At 38.4% G+C, this 17,872-nt stretch overlaps 1 protein-coding gene across 1 annotated transcript in view; it reads left to right on the top strand.

Annotated features, from left to right (window-relative positions):
- The first annotated feature begins 651 nt into the window (after positions 1 to 651).
- The window catches only part of CngB (Cyclic nucleotide-gated ion channel subunit B), a 32,277-nt gene continuing 15,056 nt past the window's right edge, over positions 652 to 17,872 (top strand). The window contains exons 1-8 of the mRNA XM_089250994.1: positions 652 to 905; positions 4,110 to 4,293; positions 4,418 to 4,536; positions 5,658 to 5,849; positions 9,682 to 9,890; positions 14,608 to 14,658; positions 16,825 to 16,911; positions 17,177 to 17,241. Coding sequence (XP_089107120.1) covers positions 836 to 905; positions 4,110 to 4,293; positions 4,418 to 4,536; positions 5,658 to 5,849; positions 9,682 to 9,890; positions 14,608 to 14,658; positions 16,825 to 16,911; positions 17,177 to 17,241 — 977 coding nt within the window. The 5' untranslated portion in view covers positions 652 to 835. The remainder of the gene's footprint in view (positions 906 to 4,109; positions 4,294 to 4,417; positions 4,537 to 5,657; positions 5,850 to 9,681; positions 9,891 to 14,607; positions 14,659 to 16,824; positions 16,912 to 17,176; positions 17,242 to 17,872) is intronic.

The raw sequence follows: 17,872 nt of genomic DNA, 5'->3' as shown, positions 1-17,872 counted from the left end.
GCACCCACAGGTCTAAAACACTTCGGACGCCTCTGCCGGGTATAGTCAACACCAGCTATAGCAGAGCTGGTATTGACATAGCTGGTGCTGGTATAGTCAACACAGACCAGGCCTTGCGCTTGCAGCAAGGGTCTTAGACAGAGGGCTGGGGGGGGGGGGGCCGGGAAGGGGCGCCTTTCGGACACCCTCCGGTGGGCGTCTTGGCCCGGCACCCCTAGCTCTCCCCAGCGCGACCCAACCCGCAAGGGTAAAAGGCTTATATCCCTGGAGGGACAGAGCCTGGGCCGCGACTGGTTTGTCGGTATAGTCAACACATCGCCCCCCCCCCCCCCATAGATGATCTTATCTATAGAACGGGAGGGGACGGTGTGGGTATGGTGCCTCAGAAAATTCGCTTTACCCTGGTGTGGGAGTGGGGGGGGGGCGCACGAAGCTATTAAGTCTCAAACAGCTTATGTGGGAGGGAGGCCAAGTTCCGGGGTTTATGCCACACAATTCTCTCGTATCAGTCAACAGATCATCGCTCAGTCGCCACGGTTTGGAGCTGCTTTTCGCGATGTCAGGAACATGGTTGCTGTGACACCGATCGATTAAGGCAGAAGCCGCCTCAATTGTGTGTGGACATCCAGAGGGCGCTCGCAGCACGATATCATTTTCGGCAGAACGAAAAATCTCGCAGACGGAATAATAAAGAACAAAGGAATAGTGGGAGGGGAATGGAAGACGCAGACGCTGTTTGAGACGAGTCTTTTTGTTTCAAGGGGGGAAAGAGGAAGAGGATAGTTCTTTTTTGGATGGTATCCTCTCCTTTTTCCTCTACATCTGTCATCCGAACATGTGCTTTATGGTCTCTGTAAAAACAGCCATCATCCACAAGTTAAGGAACAAACTTTTGCAGCGACTCGGTAAGGATTTGCTCTTTGATTCTTCTCTCCTCTCAAATTCCTTTTATCCCATATGTCAGCTTAACAGTTACCAAAGAAATTCTTACTTAATAGATCGGTAGTTCTTGACCAGGGGCGTCCTTGGGGATCCTTGGATGGGATTCAATGAGAATGCAATTAACTTATAGTTTTTGCATTATCATGTATGCGCTGAATATTATTCTGTAAAGGTGTCGGTACCTTCTTCTTATTGGCATAAAAGGTCCGTGGAACGCGAAAGGTTAAGAACTCCCTGCTGTAAGTGAACGAAACCGAAAATTCATTGAAAAAGATCTTACGTAGAAATAGATTTCTGTATTTAATATACCTGTACTGTATGGAGGTCGAACTCGGTTATAACGGCGTCTAGGACCACAGAAACCGAGTGATTGTTTTCAGTTAAATCGGTTTAAAACCGTAAATTTGGCTAAAACTGAATGTTGGGATGATGCCGTGGTTCTTCCACACACAAACGTTTTACGAGAAAGTTTCATCACGAAAATCACTAATTTTCAAAACACTTAAACGACTCTTGATACAATAAAGTGTCACAGAATTAGAGATAAATAGACAACAATATGCATATCTTATAGCACTACTCACCTGCATCTGTGTATATGTCAACCCCCCTTTTTCTCATACAGCACTGGAGGCACAAACCCCTTTTCATACAGGCTTTTTGTAAAAAAGTTTGAACGGTATATAATTGCAGTAACGGCGATAAATCTTTGAAACCGATATCTTTATTCAATATTTAAGAAATTAAAAGGCAGAAGATGATAAAAGCAGGTTCTCCATTGTGTTCTAAACCACCACCCTCTTATTAGTATATATATATATATATATATATATATATAAATACACAACAGGGTCGCATGTACATATTTGGAGGTTAGAACCCTTGACCCATGGTTCAAGTTAAAATTTTGATAAGCCATGGGTTTAGAATGGGTCGCACCAGTCAAATACACTTGGAGAATGGGCATCTAAAGGGTCGCACGTACATGTTTGGAGCCTAGGACACTTGACCCATGGTTCAAGTTGGAGTTTTGACAAGGAGGGGGTAAATGGGTTCCATATTGTATATTGCATGTTTTTTCACTCGTAATACCGTACTGAGGGAGAAAATAATGCTGAGGTAAAGAAGAAAAAAATGAATTTCCGTTTACAGGATTACCAATGAAGCGTTTTGATGAGGGAGAACACAAAGAGAAAACTCGAATATATATTTCTACGATCTACGCTGAGATATCTCGCTCTTATATAATACAAATACAAAACCACAACAAGCAAAATGCCCAACGAGGGGGCTGAGAAAAAGATGGCCATAGCAAATATGGATGCCATATATCGCTCTTGTACGGAAATACATTTACAAAGTGTACAAAAATATGATAAAGTTCTCCACGGAAGCATTTCAGAGTTAAAGCGACGTATGGGAAATTATCAGCTCTAATTTAGTTGTAATAGTTTCACCTCTTTGAAATTAAAATTTGAAGAAACGTGTGAAAAATCAAAGATTTTATGCGATTTATAGTAAAAAAATGCAAATCTGTTCAATTTGCAACTCTCATTTTTTTTATTTGTACCGAGAAAAATTCACCCCGTAAATTTTGAAGAAAATGTTCCGAGACATCGATGGTTGAAAGTAGTACCAGTAGTAGCAGATGGTATTAAATGTTAAACATTTTGACAGTCAGTTTACATATTCTGAGTAAGCATTATATGTTGTCATCTTGTTAAATAGTTTACCACAAATTTAATCTATAATTTTGTTCTTGAAAACCCGTTGATTTGTCAAGACAAGTTAAAAAAAAGTTCAAGAAGCTTCCACCAGGTGGCATTATGGTTGTTCTTATCGCGCAGTGCATGTCCGATTTCGTACAGCCGGAAACTTCTTCCATCGCTCTATCATCACCCATTCAAAAGTGTTATGGTCATTTAAAAATCTCGTATGCAGTGACACATGCGCAACCTCTTGCAATCATTTTCAACCTCTAAGAGTTATTTTGGGATGTCCGGGAGCAAAAAGGATAAATATTAAGAAAAGTAAGGAACATTGGAAATTTCACATAATATATATCTTGGATAATTTCTAAAATATGGTAGATAGAAGCATGGAAGTTTCGTAGTGGTATAGTAATACGAGTATGCACCTAATGATAAGAAAGGTTAGAACGCCATCTAGTGGAGAATTTAGGAACTTTTCGTGTTATATTGAAATCTAAGCAAGATAGACAAAAATTTCTAATATCTAGATGAGTAATTTAGGAATTCTAATAACTAGATGTGTAATTTAGGAATTCTAATAACTAGATGTGTAATTTAGGAATTCTAATAACTAGATGTGTAATTTAGGAATTCTAATAACTAAATGTGTAATTTAGGAATTCTAATAACTAGATGTGTAATTTAGGAATTCTAATAACTTGATGTGTAATTTATGAGGTCGTGGTAGTATAGGGACGTGTTTTGGGGCCCTCATGGGCATCAAAAGTTCGCCAATTGTACCAAAGGCTGGTCATCACTATGCTTCCTTTCGGCCAGGAATTAGACCATAAACGGTATAGCTACATTTTAATTATTTTAAAAGGGTCCTCTGCTCGAAAATCACGAGCTCCCGCAAAATTAGGCAACACTTGGCACTCGAAAGGCCGCAAAAGAAGTGAGAGATAACTTCTACCTCTTTCTTCTCTTTTTTGAGATGTTACTTCTACCCCACAAAAAAGCTCTAATCTTAGCGAACAGTGAGAATGTTATTAATTTGTTTTAATGTCTGACGCCTCCCAGCGTAAGCCAAGACGTGGCGTAGAGGTTTCGTCTGCTATGTGCATGAAAAGTGGAAGCTACGACATAGTAAAAGCTGGAAAAAAAAAACGCATCTCTTTCTGATTAATATGACTAAGCAATCGCAAAAGTTCAAATATTTTGATAGGGGAAAATGGCGATCACGCACGACGCCAATTATCGTGTCGCACCGATATCCCATAACTTGTCACGAGTCGAAAACAGAATGTTTCCGTACCTAAATCAGAGAAACGCGAGCTTCTATTTGGGTTTTTACATTTTGTCTATTTGATCAAGTTTCTTGACTTTACCAAGTGACGGAGCCAAACTTCGCAGCAATGTTATTTGATGGATAAATATTTAACGTTTATTTTATTTTATTTTTTGTATATAAAACAGGTTATCCAGAAAATATTATTTCTCAACAGTCCAGCTTGGACGAAAATCAGCCGGGTTCCGACACTGAAAAAGAAGAAGAAGAAAAAGACAAAGAAGCTACCAATCACAAGACAGATAGTCAAATCACTTCGATCAAGATGAAATCTGAAATCCCCGAATGTGCCTCGTCCGAAGATACCGAATGGTACTTGTATACATGACTAGAATTAACTCGAGATAATCAATTATTTATTGTGCTTCTTTTTCGGTCGGAATCAAAGAATTGGTCAATTGCTTTTGTTGTTTTTACCCTCTTTCATTTTGTGTAGGAAACAGATGAAGAACAGGAGCTTCATCCTCCGCAAAGTGCACACGTTGGTGAGAGTTTTCCAAGAGAGGGCAGAAAAAGTCAAAGAGAGAATAACGCAACCGCCTACGCCTTCACCGAGTAAGTCATCGGGTCCACATCTAGCATCCCTGTATAAAATACAGTAGAATCAGGCCTAATAAGGCGGACCGGATAACTGAAAAAGCCGGATAGGCCGGAGTTCTATAAATGCTCACTTCATACCCCCACCATACCATTAAAAATACCATTTTAAAATCAAAACTGCTCCTATTCATATTGGGTCAGTACATCATGCATAAATGCAATGTACTTTATACATAAATGTACACATAATTTCAATGTTTGTTATGCACATTTTAAAAATTTGTTACAGAAAAACGAAGTCCAAGAATATAGATATTGCTACGAAAACTATACAAATAGTTCTTATTTATTATTTATTATGCCATTTTTTGCCTGTATGTGAAAATTATCTTATGTGAAAATGAAAATGAACGCATTAACTCTGTAAATATGTCCAAATTAGCAACAAACTTAGAAGTTTGGTGACAGCTAAGATGATTTGGCAGCAACGTCATGGCGCAAAGAGACTAGGCCGGATAGTCGCAAGCAGGATAGTCGAGATAGTCGATTCTACTGTACTCCTATCCTATTTACTCAGTTTCAACGAAAAATTCCCGGAATCACACAAACGCACGCACGCACGCACGCACGCGCAAACAATTTTTAGCGGTCACGTATGGTGCGCCATCTATTTAATATCGATAGCACTAGATATTATAATGTATCATCTCAGACTCCCTACATTTGCATTCTGGATCTTTTTTTCACTCCGTGGCAACTTATTGTCGTTTATTTAGTCTTTCTCGATCTTTTTACAACTGCAGTGGTTGAAAAATTTTACGTACTGGCAAAAATAAGGGAATTAATTTTCGGACCGGAAAAAACTGGATAAATGGGAGAAGCAATTTCGCCGAATGACAAAAAAAAGTAAATTAGAGAAATAGTTTATGGACCGGCTAAAAAAAAAGTAAATGAATGGGAGGAAGGATTTGCGGGCTGCAAAAAATAAATAAAGGAGAGAAATGAGTACCAAATAAGTCTTGTCGGATTGCTTTATCACGACACAGTGACTTCTCTACTAATTAGACAACCTGGAGACATCATTATTTTATGGTCTGGATTTGCTATATCTGAGATATTTTTCTTTGCATTTACAGCACCTCCACCAGGAATATCCAGGGGAAGTGCAGATTCTTGTCGAGGTAATCGCCCGAGACTCGAATCCCTCATCCGACAAGAAGACTTCGAAGAGATCAAAGAAGCTCACCAAGAGCGTACCGTCAACTTCGGGTGCTGCAGAGTCCACAAGAAGTTTTTGCCGATATTTCCAAAGGTTCTTGACCCACAAAGTGAGCCATTAACAAAAATTCTAACACATCACACATGCAGGGCCGCCCTCACCCCACGCGGGGCCCGTAGCGAAATCGATAGCAGGACCAGAGAAGCGCCTTCACAATTTAGGGGTCCCTTGGCCCTAATTTTAAATATTCTGGAGAGAGGAGAATCGGCATTCGAAAAAATTAATGCATAATATACGGGAATGCCGAAAATATCTTATATATATAGACACAATTAAATGTGAATTAACACAAAAATTAATGGAAATTTCTTTCGAATTGATGAAAATTTGAAACTGAAGTTTTTTAAATTAATGAAAGAAATAATTCCGGAACTAAGAGAAAAAATAGGACCTAATGAAAGAATTTATGTGAGACCTAATGAAAGAATTTATCTGAGACCTAATGAAAGAAATTATCCGATACCTAATGAAAGAAATTATCCGATAACTGATGAAAGAAATTATCCGATACCTAATGAAAGAAATTATCCGATACCTAATGAAAGAAATTATCCGATACCTAATGAAAGAAATTATCTGAGAACTGATGAAAGAAATTATCCGATACCTAATGAAAGAATTTATGTGAGACCTAATGAAAGAATTTATCTGAGACCTAATGAAAGAATTTATCTGAGACCTAATGAAAGAAATTATCTGAGAACTGATGAAAGAAATTTTCTGAGACCTAATGAAAGAATTTATCTGAGACCTAATGAAAGAAATTATCTGAGACCTGATGAAAGAAATTATCCGATACCTAATGAAAGAATTTATGTGAGACCTAATGAAAAAAATTATCTGAGAATTGATGGAAGAAATTATCCGATACCTAATGAAAGAATTTATGTGAGACCTAATGAAAGAATTTATGTGAGACCTAATGAAAGAAATTATCTGAGAACTGATGAAAGAAATTTTCTGAGACCTAATGAAAGAATTTATCTGAGACCTAATGAAAGAATTTATCTGAGACCTAATGAAAGAAATTATCCGATAACTGATGAAAGAAATTATCCGATACCTAATGAAAGAAATTATCCGATAACTGATGAAAGAAATTATCCGATACCTAATGAAAGAAATTATCCGATACCTAATGAAAGAAATTATCCGATACCTAATGAAAGAAATTATCTGAGAACTGATGAAAGAAATTATCCGATACCTAATGAAAGAATTTATGTGAGACCTAATGAAAGAATTTATCTGAGACCTAATGAAAGAATTTATCTGAGACCTAATGAAAGAAATTATCTGAGAACTGATGAAAGAAATTTTCTGAGACCTAATGAAAGAATTTATCTGAGACCTAATGAAAGAATTTATCTGAGACCTAATGAAAGAAATTATCTGAGAACTGATGAAAGAAATTTTCTGAGACCTAATGAAAGAATTTATCTGAGACCTAATGAAAGAAATTATCTGAGACCTGATGAAAGAAATTATCCGATACCTAATGAAAGAATTTATGTGAGACCTAATGAAAAAAATTATCTGAGAATTGATGGAAGAAATTATCCGATACCTAATGAAAGAATTTATGTGAGACCTAATGAAAGAATTTATGTGAGACCTAATGAAAGAAATTATCTGAGAACTGATGAAAGAAATTTTCTGAGACCTAATGAAAGAATTTATCTGAGACCTAATGAAAGAAATTATCCGATACCTAATGAAAGAAATTATCCGATAACTGATGAAAGAAATTATCCGATACCTAATGAAAGAAATTATCCGATACCTAATGAAAGAAATTATCCGATACCTAATGAAAGAAATTATCTGAGAACTGATGAAAGAAATTATCCGATACCTAATGAAAGAATTTATGTGAGACCTAATGAAAGAATTTATCTGAGACCTAATGAAAGAATTTATCTGAGACCTAATGAAAGAAATTATCTGAGAACTGATGAAAGAAATTTTCTGAGACCTAATGAAAGAATTTATCTGAGACCTAATGAAAGAAATTATCTGAGACCTGATGAAAGAAATTATCCGATACCTAATGAAAGAATTTATGTGAGACCTAATGAAAGAATTTATGTGAGACCTAATGAAAGAAATTATCTGAGAACTGATGAAAGAAATTTTCTGAGACCTAATGAAAGAATTTATCTGAGACCTAATGAAAGAATTTATCTGAGACCTAATGAAAGAAATTATCTGAGAACTGATGAAAGAAATTTTCTGAGACCTAATGAAAGAATTTATCTGAGACCTAATGAAAGAAATTATCTGAGACCTGATGAAAGAAATTATCCGATACCTAATGAAAGAATTTATGTGAGACCTAATGAAAAAAATTATCTGAGAATTGATGGAAGAAATTATCCGATACCTAATGAAAGAATTTATGTGAGACCTAATGAAAGAATTTATCTGAGACCTAATGAAAGAAATTATCCGATACCTAATGAAAGAAATTATCCGATAACTGATGAAAGAAATTTTCTGAGACCTAATGAAAGAATTTATCTGAGACCTTATGAAAGACATTATCCGATACCTAATGAAAGAATTTATCTCAGACCTAATGAAAGAAATTATCCGATACCTAATGAAAGAATTTATGTGAGACCTAATGAAAAAAATTATCTGAGAATTGATGGAAGAAATTATGCGATACCTAATGAAAGAATTTTTTTTTAATAATAACGTGATCCTCACGTATTCCCAAGGGATCAGCATGATCCGTCCAGGGAATTTGTTAGTGTTAGTAAATATCCATGCCCGAACCCAGACCTGCACAGTGAGAAGCTAGTTCTCTAACCACCTCAACTGCCAGGCGGCAGAGAGACCTGATGAAATAAATTATTTGAGAACTGACGAAAGAAATTATCTGAGAAATGATTGAAAGAAATAATTCCAGTATGAGTCAAAAATCAGAATTTATATAAGAAATATTTGCAGAATTCATGAAAAAACAAAAATTATGAAATAAATAATTCTAAAATTTGTGCAAAAGGTAATTTCAAAATTTTTGAAAAAAACAAAATTCAGAATTCCGTAGTTGAAGCTCAGACGCCTTGTTTACCGCAAAAAAAGTATTTGATATGCAGGATGTCCCATAAATTCGTAACCAGTTTAAAAATTAATTAAAAAAATTGAAGGAATTGGTATATTTGAATGCGCAGACATTGAGAAAAGACTATTTCACGAAGGGATATTTTTGTTTTTCCGATACACAAAAAATCGTTCAAAATTTTGTCGATAGAGGGCTCTTCACAAAATTTAATCACTGGAAATATTCGAATCGGAGTCCTATAAAATGCGGGGTATAGGATTAGCAGCTCATTTCTGAATTTTCCTGTTACTGGCACGCACAAATTGCCATTGTGATGTTAACATTGGCGGATTGAGTATTAATGTTGAAGTTGTTTTACCTCAGCTACGAATTGCTGGCTGGAGCTTTACGAACGTTTCGGACACAGAATAGAGAAAAGAAAGGTTCGGGTCCAATCACTCCTGTCGGATTGGTTCCCCACGCCCTCTATCGAAGTTTTTTTTTGTACCAAAAAAAAATCCCTTTTAGTGAGAATAACTTTTCACAAGCCGCTTTCAATTTTTATGAATTTTTAAACTGTTTGCGAATTTATTGGACACCCTGTATGTATTTTTCACTTCCACTACCGTAACTGCGGGACTTCGTGCGACCGCGCCAGTGGCAATACCCCCCTGAAGGTGACTCTGATCGCGTGAACCAGGAATATATGTGTCTCGACAATTTTTTTCGACGCCAAAAATTTAGAATTGTCCATACACCCTTCAATCCAAACAACAAGTCTACTCAATTTTATGAATAGTATTCAAATGTAACACGGAGTCCTTGTTTGCAGGTAAAATCTACATCTCGTGGCTGTTCTTTGTGATGATGAGCTATGTTTACAACGCATGGGTCATCGTCCTCAGGGCCGTGTTTCCTTACCAGACACCCGACAACCTGCCGATCTTCCTGACGTTCGACTATTTGGCGGATGTCATATACGTCATTGACATCTTCCTCTTCAAAGTCAGGTTGCAGTTTTTGCACGATGGCTTCTGGGTGGTGAGTAGTTGTTAATTAAGCATTTTAATTAACGTTGTGGTGATGTCCCACAAGCTGCAACGGGGCCTTATAAGCTGCCTGATAGTTTGAAATCATAGATCAAGGGGTGTTCAACCTTTTGAAAAATGCCGGTCATTTCATTGGTTTGAAAACGTGTCCCGAGCCCCTTTAAGTGATTTACTGCGGCCTTGATCTACAGTTGAGAAATTACCAGGGTTCACTTAATTGAAATAAGAATGCGCCAAGGTCAACTTAATTGAAATAAGAATGCGCCAAGGTCAACTTAATTGAAGTTAGAATTTGCCACCGTCCACTTAAGTGATTTGGAATAACGCCCAGGCCACTTAAATGATATGGGAATGCACCAAGAAACCACTGAATTGAAGTGGAAAAGTGGCGCGGGTCACTTTAGTGATGACGATAGAAGTTCGACAGCTCCCCCAGGTCATTTAAAGTAATTCTAAATGTGCCCCAGGTCACTCGATTTGTAAATATGCCGTAGACCACTTAATTGAAGTGAGAATGTGACGCGGGTTACTTCAGCTACCCGGAACAGCGTTCCAGGCCCTTCAAGTGATCTGTCAATGTGCAGCGGGTCACTGAAGTCCTTTGGGAATGTGCCGCTTGGCTCATTTTTACAAAATCAGGTTCTAGGTCGCGGACCACATCAGATTACTCCGAAGACCGTGGGTTGAGCATGTGCGCCGTAGAACCTGGCCTAAATATCTCTCTTGTGCATAAAATGACCGTGGTGTGACGAACACCAGACATTTATCGCGTGAACATTGGATAGTTTCTCGGTACAACCCTTTGATGAACTTCACTGCAAGTTTAGTTTCCTTGCTGAGAAGTTTCAGACCATCCGTTTCTCGATTAGCTCTTATGCGGATTGGCTGATCAGAACAGTGTTCTTCAACTTCTCTAAACCTGCAGAACGGTTGAAACAGGTGAAAAATTTGGCGAATCGGTTGAAAGGGGGGGGGGGTGAAGAGGGGCGGGGATAATTTGCGCACCAGCAATAAGTGAGTTCATAGACCTGCTGATGATAAACAGGAAACCAATATTGATTGTATGCTATTTAATTAGAACAGAGTCGCAACTAGTAGGGAGCAGGCGGGTCTAGCCCTACGGTCCAGCACCCTGGACCGTAGGGGAGAAGAATTTACCATTTAGCTGAATGAATGAACACCAGGGGCTCTGCCACCGGACTTATCCCGTTGCCGAGATCTCTTACAGTCCAGCTTCGTGGCAGAGTCTGGGACAAAGTGAGTACACCTAACAGTCTGAGTGTGTAGCTAGTGTTGTGTTTGATATTTCAGTGCTGCCATCTATACTTCAAATTGTGAGTGAAGTGTAATGATTGAATATTTGTAACGTTGTAGGTCTGTTGCTCTCTGTGGCGAGACTTTTTAACGGGGAGATCGGCTCGCATTCGCTCCTTGAAGTTGGAAACCACAGAAAACCAACTTCAGCAGACCGCCACTGTGGCGCCGGTGGGGCTCGAGCCCGGTTCCTCGCGATGCGAGTCCGTCACTATGACCACTCGACCACCACAGCGGCTTTACCATTTAGCTGCTTCTTCTACATTATATGGGGTGGGGAGGGGCAAAATGCGCGCTTCCTCTTGCCGACTAAGTATCTAATTGCGGCCCTGGTCTAGAATTAAGAAATCTTAACTTTGAGCGGCCAGAAAACAGTCGTAGCATATTGTACTTTTTCTTTTTTTTCAAACCGAGCACAACCAATACCATCTGTAGCAGAAAGCCTCCGCCGGAAGCTCGTGACATCAATGAAGAAGTTGTTTCACCTGTATTCATTGGAAATAGCAGGTCATATGCGATATCTTTACCTTTTTTTTGTAGTACGTCCAATGACGTAGGTGAAATAACTTCTTCAATGACGTCACAAGCTTCGCGCGGAGGCTTTCTGCTATAGACGATGTTGGCACGGTGTTTATATATTTGATCAAGTTCTTATTCTGTCACCTAGGCAACGAAAAAAGCGCGGGGAAAATCCCGCCATTCATTAATGAATGAATTCCTGAATATTTTTTATGAATGAACGATGAAAGACGTTGATTGGTCAATGACCTCTACCGTAGTACTACTACTAGCAAACGTAGTACTATACGGATGTAAACAATAAAGGTCAAATGAAGGTGATATCTATATATGGAAGTTTGCCTCTGATGTCATTCATTCACAACTTTGCACTGTTCATTCATAAACTTTTACTACCAAATATGGAAATCTTTCACGTGACGTAACTGAGGGCTCGACCAATTAAGTTCCAGTATTTTACAACCGCTCGTTTAATTTCGTATATTCAGGCTTTATCAATTTCAAAAGCGTTTCTAATGAGAAAATTCGATGCAAATTTTAAGTTTGACATTTCACACTTGTACACGCAGTCTAATAACTCGATTACAACGACCTCGGTTGTAACGTCAATATTTGGCTGTTCACGCTGATTCCCATAGAGAATAATGTTGATCACGGGTGCACAACAACCCCCCAGCCCGCGGGCCAAATGCGGCCAGCCAAGAGAGTCCATCCGGCCCGCTTAAGGTGTTCCGGTAGAAACGTATTCATACACGCAACACAATAAATACCTGCGCTTGATCATATTTCCTTTATGAAAATACGGGAAATCGGGATCCATACGGATTATCAACAATTATCGCCAAAGCAATTGTCAAATGCCAAGTACAGCCAAAAAAAATTGTGTAAAGCAAGCGAAGTTGCGAATTATGATAAAAAAGAAAAATGGTGAAAAGCAAGTAAAGATGCCAACTATCGCTGAAAATATGTCTTGAGAGTGAGTGAGTGACAAGGAAGGTGACAGACCAAAAGAGTGAATGACCAAAGACGGTGAGCGACCAAACGAGTGACGTAGAACGTGTACAAGCATATGAATGACTGAAGGAGTGATCTATAGAGCGAGAAACTAGACCTGTGTGAGTGACCATAAGCGTGAACGTGACCTAGAAAGTATGCAAGCATGGGAATTACCAAAGGAGTGATCTAGCGAGTGAGAAAGCAGGTCAGTGAACGACCAAAAGAGTGACCTAGAAAATTTGCAAGTATGTGAGTGACCAAAGGAGAGACAGGTGTGGGGAGTAAGTGGCCTAGCCCAGGGCAGCAAAGTTCAGGAATGAACGGTTAAGCAAAATTAGTAGGATTTACAAAGGCGGCAAAACTTGTAAAGTTATGTTCTGTCTAGAAAGCGAGGAACTCGATCAATGAGTGATTAAAAGAGAAGAGTGACCTAGAGCCTGGAGAGTGTGAGAGCATGGGAGGGATCAAAAGAGTGACTTGGAGATTGAGGAACAAGACGGTGAGAGACCAGAAGAGTGATCAACGGTGTGTTTAAGCATGTAAAGTGACCTAAGCGTGTGAAAGCATGTGAGTGACCGAAATAGTTTTCAAGCATGTCAGTGACCAAAACAGTGTGCAAGCATTGTCACTATCCCGGATGCAACTAGAGTCACCGATTTGGGAATTCTCATTGACGAGCGACTTAAGTTTTCTGAACATTGTTCAGCGGTTGTCAAAAAAGCGAATAGAATGCTTGGTCTCATTTTCAAAAAGGTCTCTTCGCGTTCTCCTAAAGTCATTCTTCCTCTTTTTCGAGGCTTAGTTCGTCCTGGACTGGAGTATGCTGTAAGGTTTTGGAGACCATACCTACAGAGGGACATAGACTTGGTTGAAGGGGTGCAGAGAAGAGCTACGCGTGTCCTTATTGGCACACAGGGCTTGAGTTATGAAGAAAGACTTCATTTTTTGAATATGTTTACATTGGATGAACGCAGGTGTCGAGGAGATATGATCGAAGTGTTCAAAATTTTCAATGGGATGGATAGGATGGACCATGAACTTTTAGTACACCGCCAATCGACTGCTTTTACAAGGGGACACCAGTATCGATTGGTGAGGGACAATGCAAGGTTATGGTGTCGCAGGGAATTTTTCTCCAATAGGGTTGTTAATAAATGGAATAGCTTACCCCCGGAGGTAGTAAATTGTAACACAATTGACACGTTTAAAAAGAAATACGATAAACATGTTGGGGTAAATCGAGAAGCTATCCATTCTTAGAATAAGACAACCATAAGTAATCTTTATGGGCATCGTATAATATTTTATCATGTGTATATATTGTTTGTAATTTGTGTTAATTGCATTTTTAATTGGGTTGCTGTATTTTTGAAACATATGACAACCATATTTTTATGGGCATCTTTTTATCAGCCACCTCGTTGGGCATTTTGCCTGTTGTGGCGTTGTATTTGTATTTGTATTTGTATTTGTATGTGAATGACCAAAGGAGTGACCTAAAGAGTGAGGAATCAGGTCAGTGAGTGTCCTGAAAAATGTGTGAGCATGCGTGTGACCAAAAGAGTGACTTAGAGGCAGAGGCGCGGGGTGGGGGAGCTAAACAAGCTTTTGCCTAGGGTGGCAAAAAACTTTGTAGCGAACAGCCCGCAAAACCATAAATCCGCTTCTGTCAAGGATCGCTTCCTGACCGCAAGAGAAATGCGACAACAAGAAAAATCAACGCATACCGAACATTAAAACGAGCATGCATGCTGCCGGGGGGAAGAGTACGCATGGTACAAAATTACAAACGCCAATTACTTCTAATTAATATTTTTGTCATTAATTCCTTTTCAATATAAACTATTAAGCGGTATAGAACTAACTCTCTTCTAATTTAGGATGATCCGGAAAAAACAAGGAAAAACTATTTCAGGAAAATCATGTTCAAGGTGAGTTTTATTTGAAGAATTTAAATCATCCTCTGCACACATACTGACCCAGAGCTTACTTTAGTATAGTAAAAAGAACCTGTCAATTTGGACACCTCCCTAACTTGGACAGCTTTTAATGGAACTTTAGGTGTCCAACTTACAAGGAAAGGGTCCCAAGGTGACGTTCAAAACGTCGTGGAAGAAATTATCACTGATTCTACTCATTAAAACGCGCATAAAAATCTAAAAAAATCCGGCGGGATTGTTATGAGTCACTCAAAAAGAAAAATATAAATATAAATATTTTGAATGCCAAAAAAGGCCAAGAACGCCGCAACCCCGGAGCATTGGTTCTTAACCAGTGGGTGAGGGAGAGCATTTTTGGGCGTACAAGATGGGGGGAAAAAATTACACGTTCACTAATTATTCAGGAAAATTTAAATTATTATAAAGCAATTGAATTTTTCTGTTTTTCAAGAAATATGAATCATACTGACATTTTTTGGCATCTTATTTCTCAGATTTCGTTTGCAGAAAATATGTCTATGTCAAAAATGCTAAAGTTTCTTTTTTCGATTTGGCAATCGTACGTGTTTTTCTGTTTCGATTAAAAAGAAAATACTATTAATACCCAAAATGTAACCTTGTGTTGTTAGCATGCTACGCTTAGATTTGATACTCACTGTCGTGAGTATGACTAAAGAAAAACGTCACAAAATTTAATCAAGTGTTAAAACAAACACTTTTATATTGTTGTTCCGGCTGTAATTAAGAGCCGATCCAGAGAGAGGCGATTGCTCCCTTCCCCCAAGAGACGACTAATATGGGGTCAATTTGGCTGTCCCGTAAAATATGGGGTGATTTAATGCACCTACACAATAAGACTGGATTCACATCTACAGACACTCACCGTGCCGTGTAACACAGACACAGCAAACATTCTAAACATTCTTTAACATAAGGCCAACGAAAATACCTATCGTACCGTGGCTGCAGCAGGCGCAGACAGACATTTTTTATGTTAAAGAATGTTCGCCGTGTCTGACGCGACACGGTGAGTGTCTGTAGATGTGAATCCACCTGTTAGTCTCTTCTCCGACAAATCGCCCTGGATCAACACCTTCTATGGCAGAAAGCCTCCGCGCGAAGCTTTGGCGTCACTGAAGTCGTCTATTTCACCTGTAGCCATTGGATATTGCAGGTCGACGAATGGGAAATATTTATTTATTTATTTATTTTGCAGTATGCTTCAATAACTATAGGTGAAATCGACGAATTCAGTGACGTCACGAGCTTCACGCAGAGGCTTTCTGCTATAGAAGGTGTTACCTGGATCCGTTTGCATACGCTTCATTCGCAGCTGAAGATGCCTGCCTCCACTTCATTCACCGCCGAAGAGATAGTATGGGAAAATTTGTTTGTCCCGTAAAATACGGGATACCTCGCGACACATCGTCCTGGATCCGCGTCTAGCTGGAATCGATAAATGAAAAACTATTCATTGAACCTTTTTTCCCAAATTTCGAAAAATGTTAAAAAAAGTGATTTTTTTTTTGGTTTAGTTTGAATTAATTTTCATATTTAAAAGAAAAAGCCAAAGAAACGGCTTTGAATAATAAGTAAAATGTTTATAGAAATTAATTAATCGGAAATTAATGTAATTAATTGCAGAAAAACTAAATTTTCTAATAGATAGAAAACTCATTATTATACATAGGAGTATGTGAAGGCAAGTCGCATTGCACTGGGATTGCGGGGTTTAAAAAACGTTTAAGAACCACTGTGTTGGAGTGACATCATTCAAAAAAAACGCATGATCGGGTACAGCACAGAAAAAGAAAGAAAAAGGGAAATAATTCGTTTCTAGAACATAAAACTTGGAGGAAATAAAGGAAAAGGAAGTGAAAACAAGTTTTTTAATAGATAATTCGCCAAGAAGCGCGAGAGGCGATAAGTAGCCGTTATAATTTTTTTTTTTTGCGGCTTTGATAATTGCACTCCGCAGCTTACATATTTGTTTTTGTGTGTTTCCGGGTGAGAGATAAATGTACTAATAAATTTGTTCACCATATTTTGAGGACGACACCTTGGGACTGTTTCCTCGTCAGACATGTTTCACTGTACCTTGGTTTTCATGTGTTAACGTTTCAAATTAATGCAAATTTTGATTTTTCGATTCCCTAGATGGACGTCCTTTCGTTACTGCCGTTAGATTTGCTGTACTTCCTGTATGGAGTGAATCCACTCTTCCGCATTCCCAGACTACTCAAAGTAATTATTGTATTTGCATACATACATAAATAAGAGTATATTCATCTACTCGTAGCATAGGGTTACCAGGTTTCCTACTCACAAAACATGGATAAATTACAGATTACCATATTTCACGTTGACGAAAGCAGGACGGAATTATCTTATGTCGTCAATATATTGATCCTTTTGGCGATCATTTGATACTTTCTAAACTAATTCAAATTGAATAATTATTATACTGTTTTGATTCGTACTAATGTACAGTTTCTTCTTTCACTCTCAGACGCAGACGTTTTGGGAGTTCTTCCACAGGGTAGATGCCGTGGCCAAAACCCCATACGTTATAAGGTACGTATTCATATTGAGCTATACAGTACCTACCGGTAATTGTCCGGGCAAACAGTCATCATTGAAGGCGATTCATCAATTCCGAAATTATTTCTTTCATCAAATTTGAAATTATTTAATTCATTAATTCTGAATTTGAATAGGTGGTGGAATTATTTCTTCCATCTATTAAATTTTTTTTTTTTCAAATCTAAGTTTTTATCAATTCAAAATTTTTAATAATTTCTGTGCTAATTTACATTTACTTGTGGGTTCATATTTTTTGTGTGAATATTTTTTTTAACATTCCAATACATTCAGCAATAATAATGTATCACATTTCAGAAGACGATTCTCCCCCCCCCCCACCCGCAAAGTATATAATACATGTTCTAAAAGTGACCCTTAAGCATTTTTAGCACCCCGAAATCATCAAGACGCCCCTGACGCTGCTAAGGGGCCGTTCAAGTATTACGTAAACAAATTTTTAGCCATTTTTGACACCCCCACCCCCCTTGTCAGCAAATGTCAGCAAAACGCTGACCCCCTCGCCCCTCTTGTCAGCAAAATTTCGTCATCAGCTCTGCCCCTCTGAATCCTAACTCATATTTTCATAAAGAGTGGTCGATGACGTAAGCATTATCCAAACCCC

This window comes from Pholcus phalangioides, unplaced genomic scaffold (assembly GCF_987345545.1).
Source record: "Pholcus phalangioides strain wild (caught in Gottingen) unplaced genomic scaffold, Ppha-v1.0 ptg000024l_1, whole genome shotgun sequence".
Taxonomy (NCBI): domain Eukaryota; kingdom Metazoa; phylum Arthropoda; class Arachnida; order Araneae; family Pholcidae; genus Pholcus; species Pholcus phalangioides.
The sequence above is the reverse complement of the archived record's forward strand: the minus strand, read 5'-3'. Positions and strand labels throughout refer to the sequence as shown.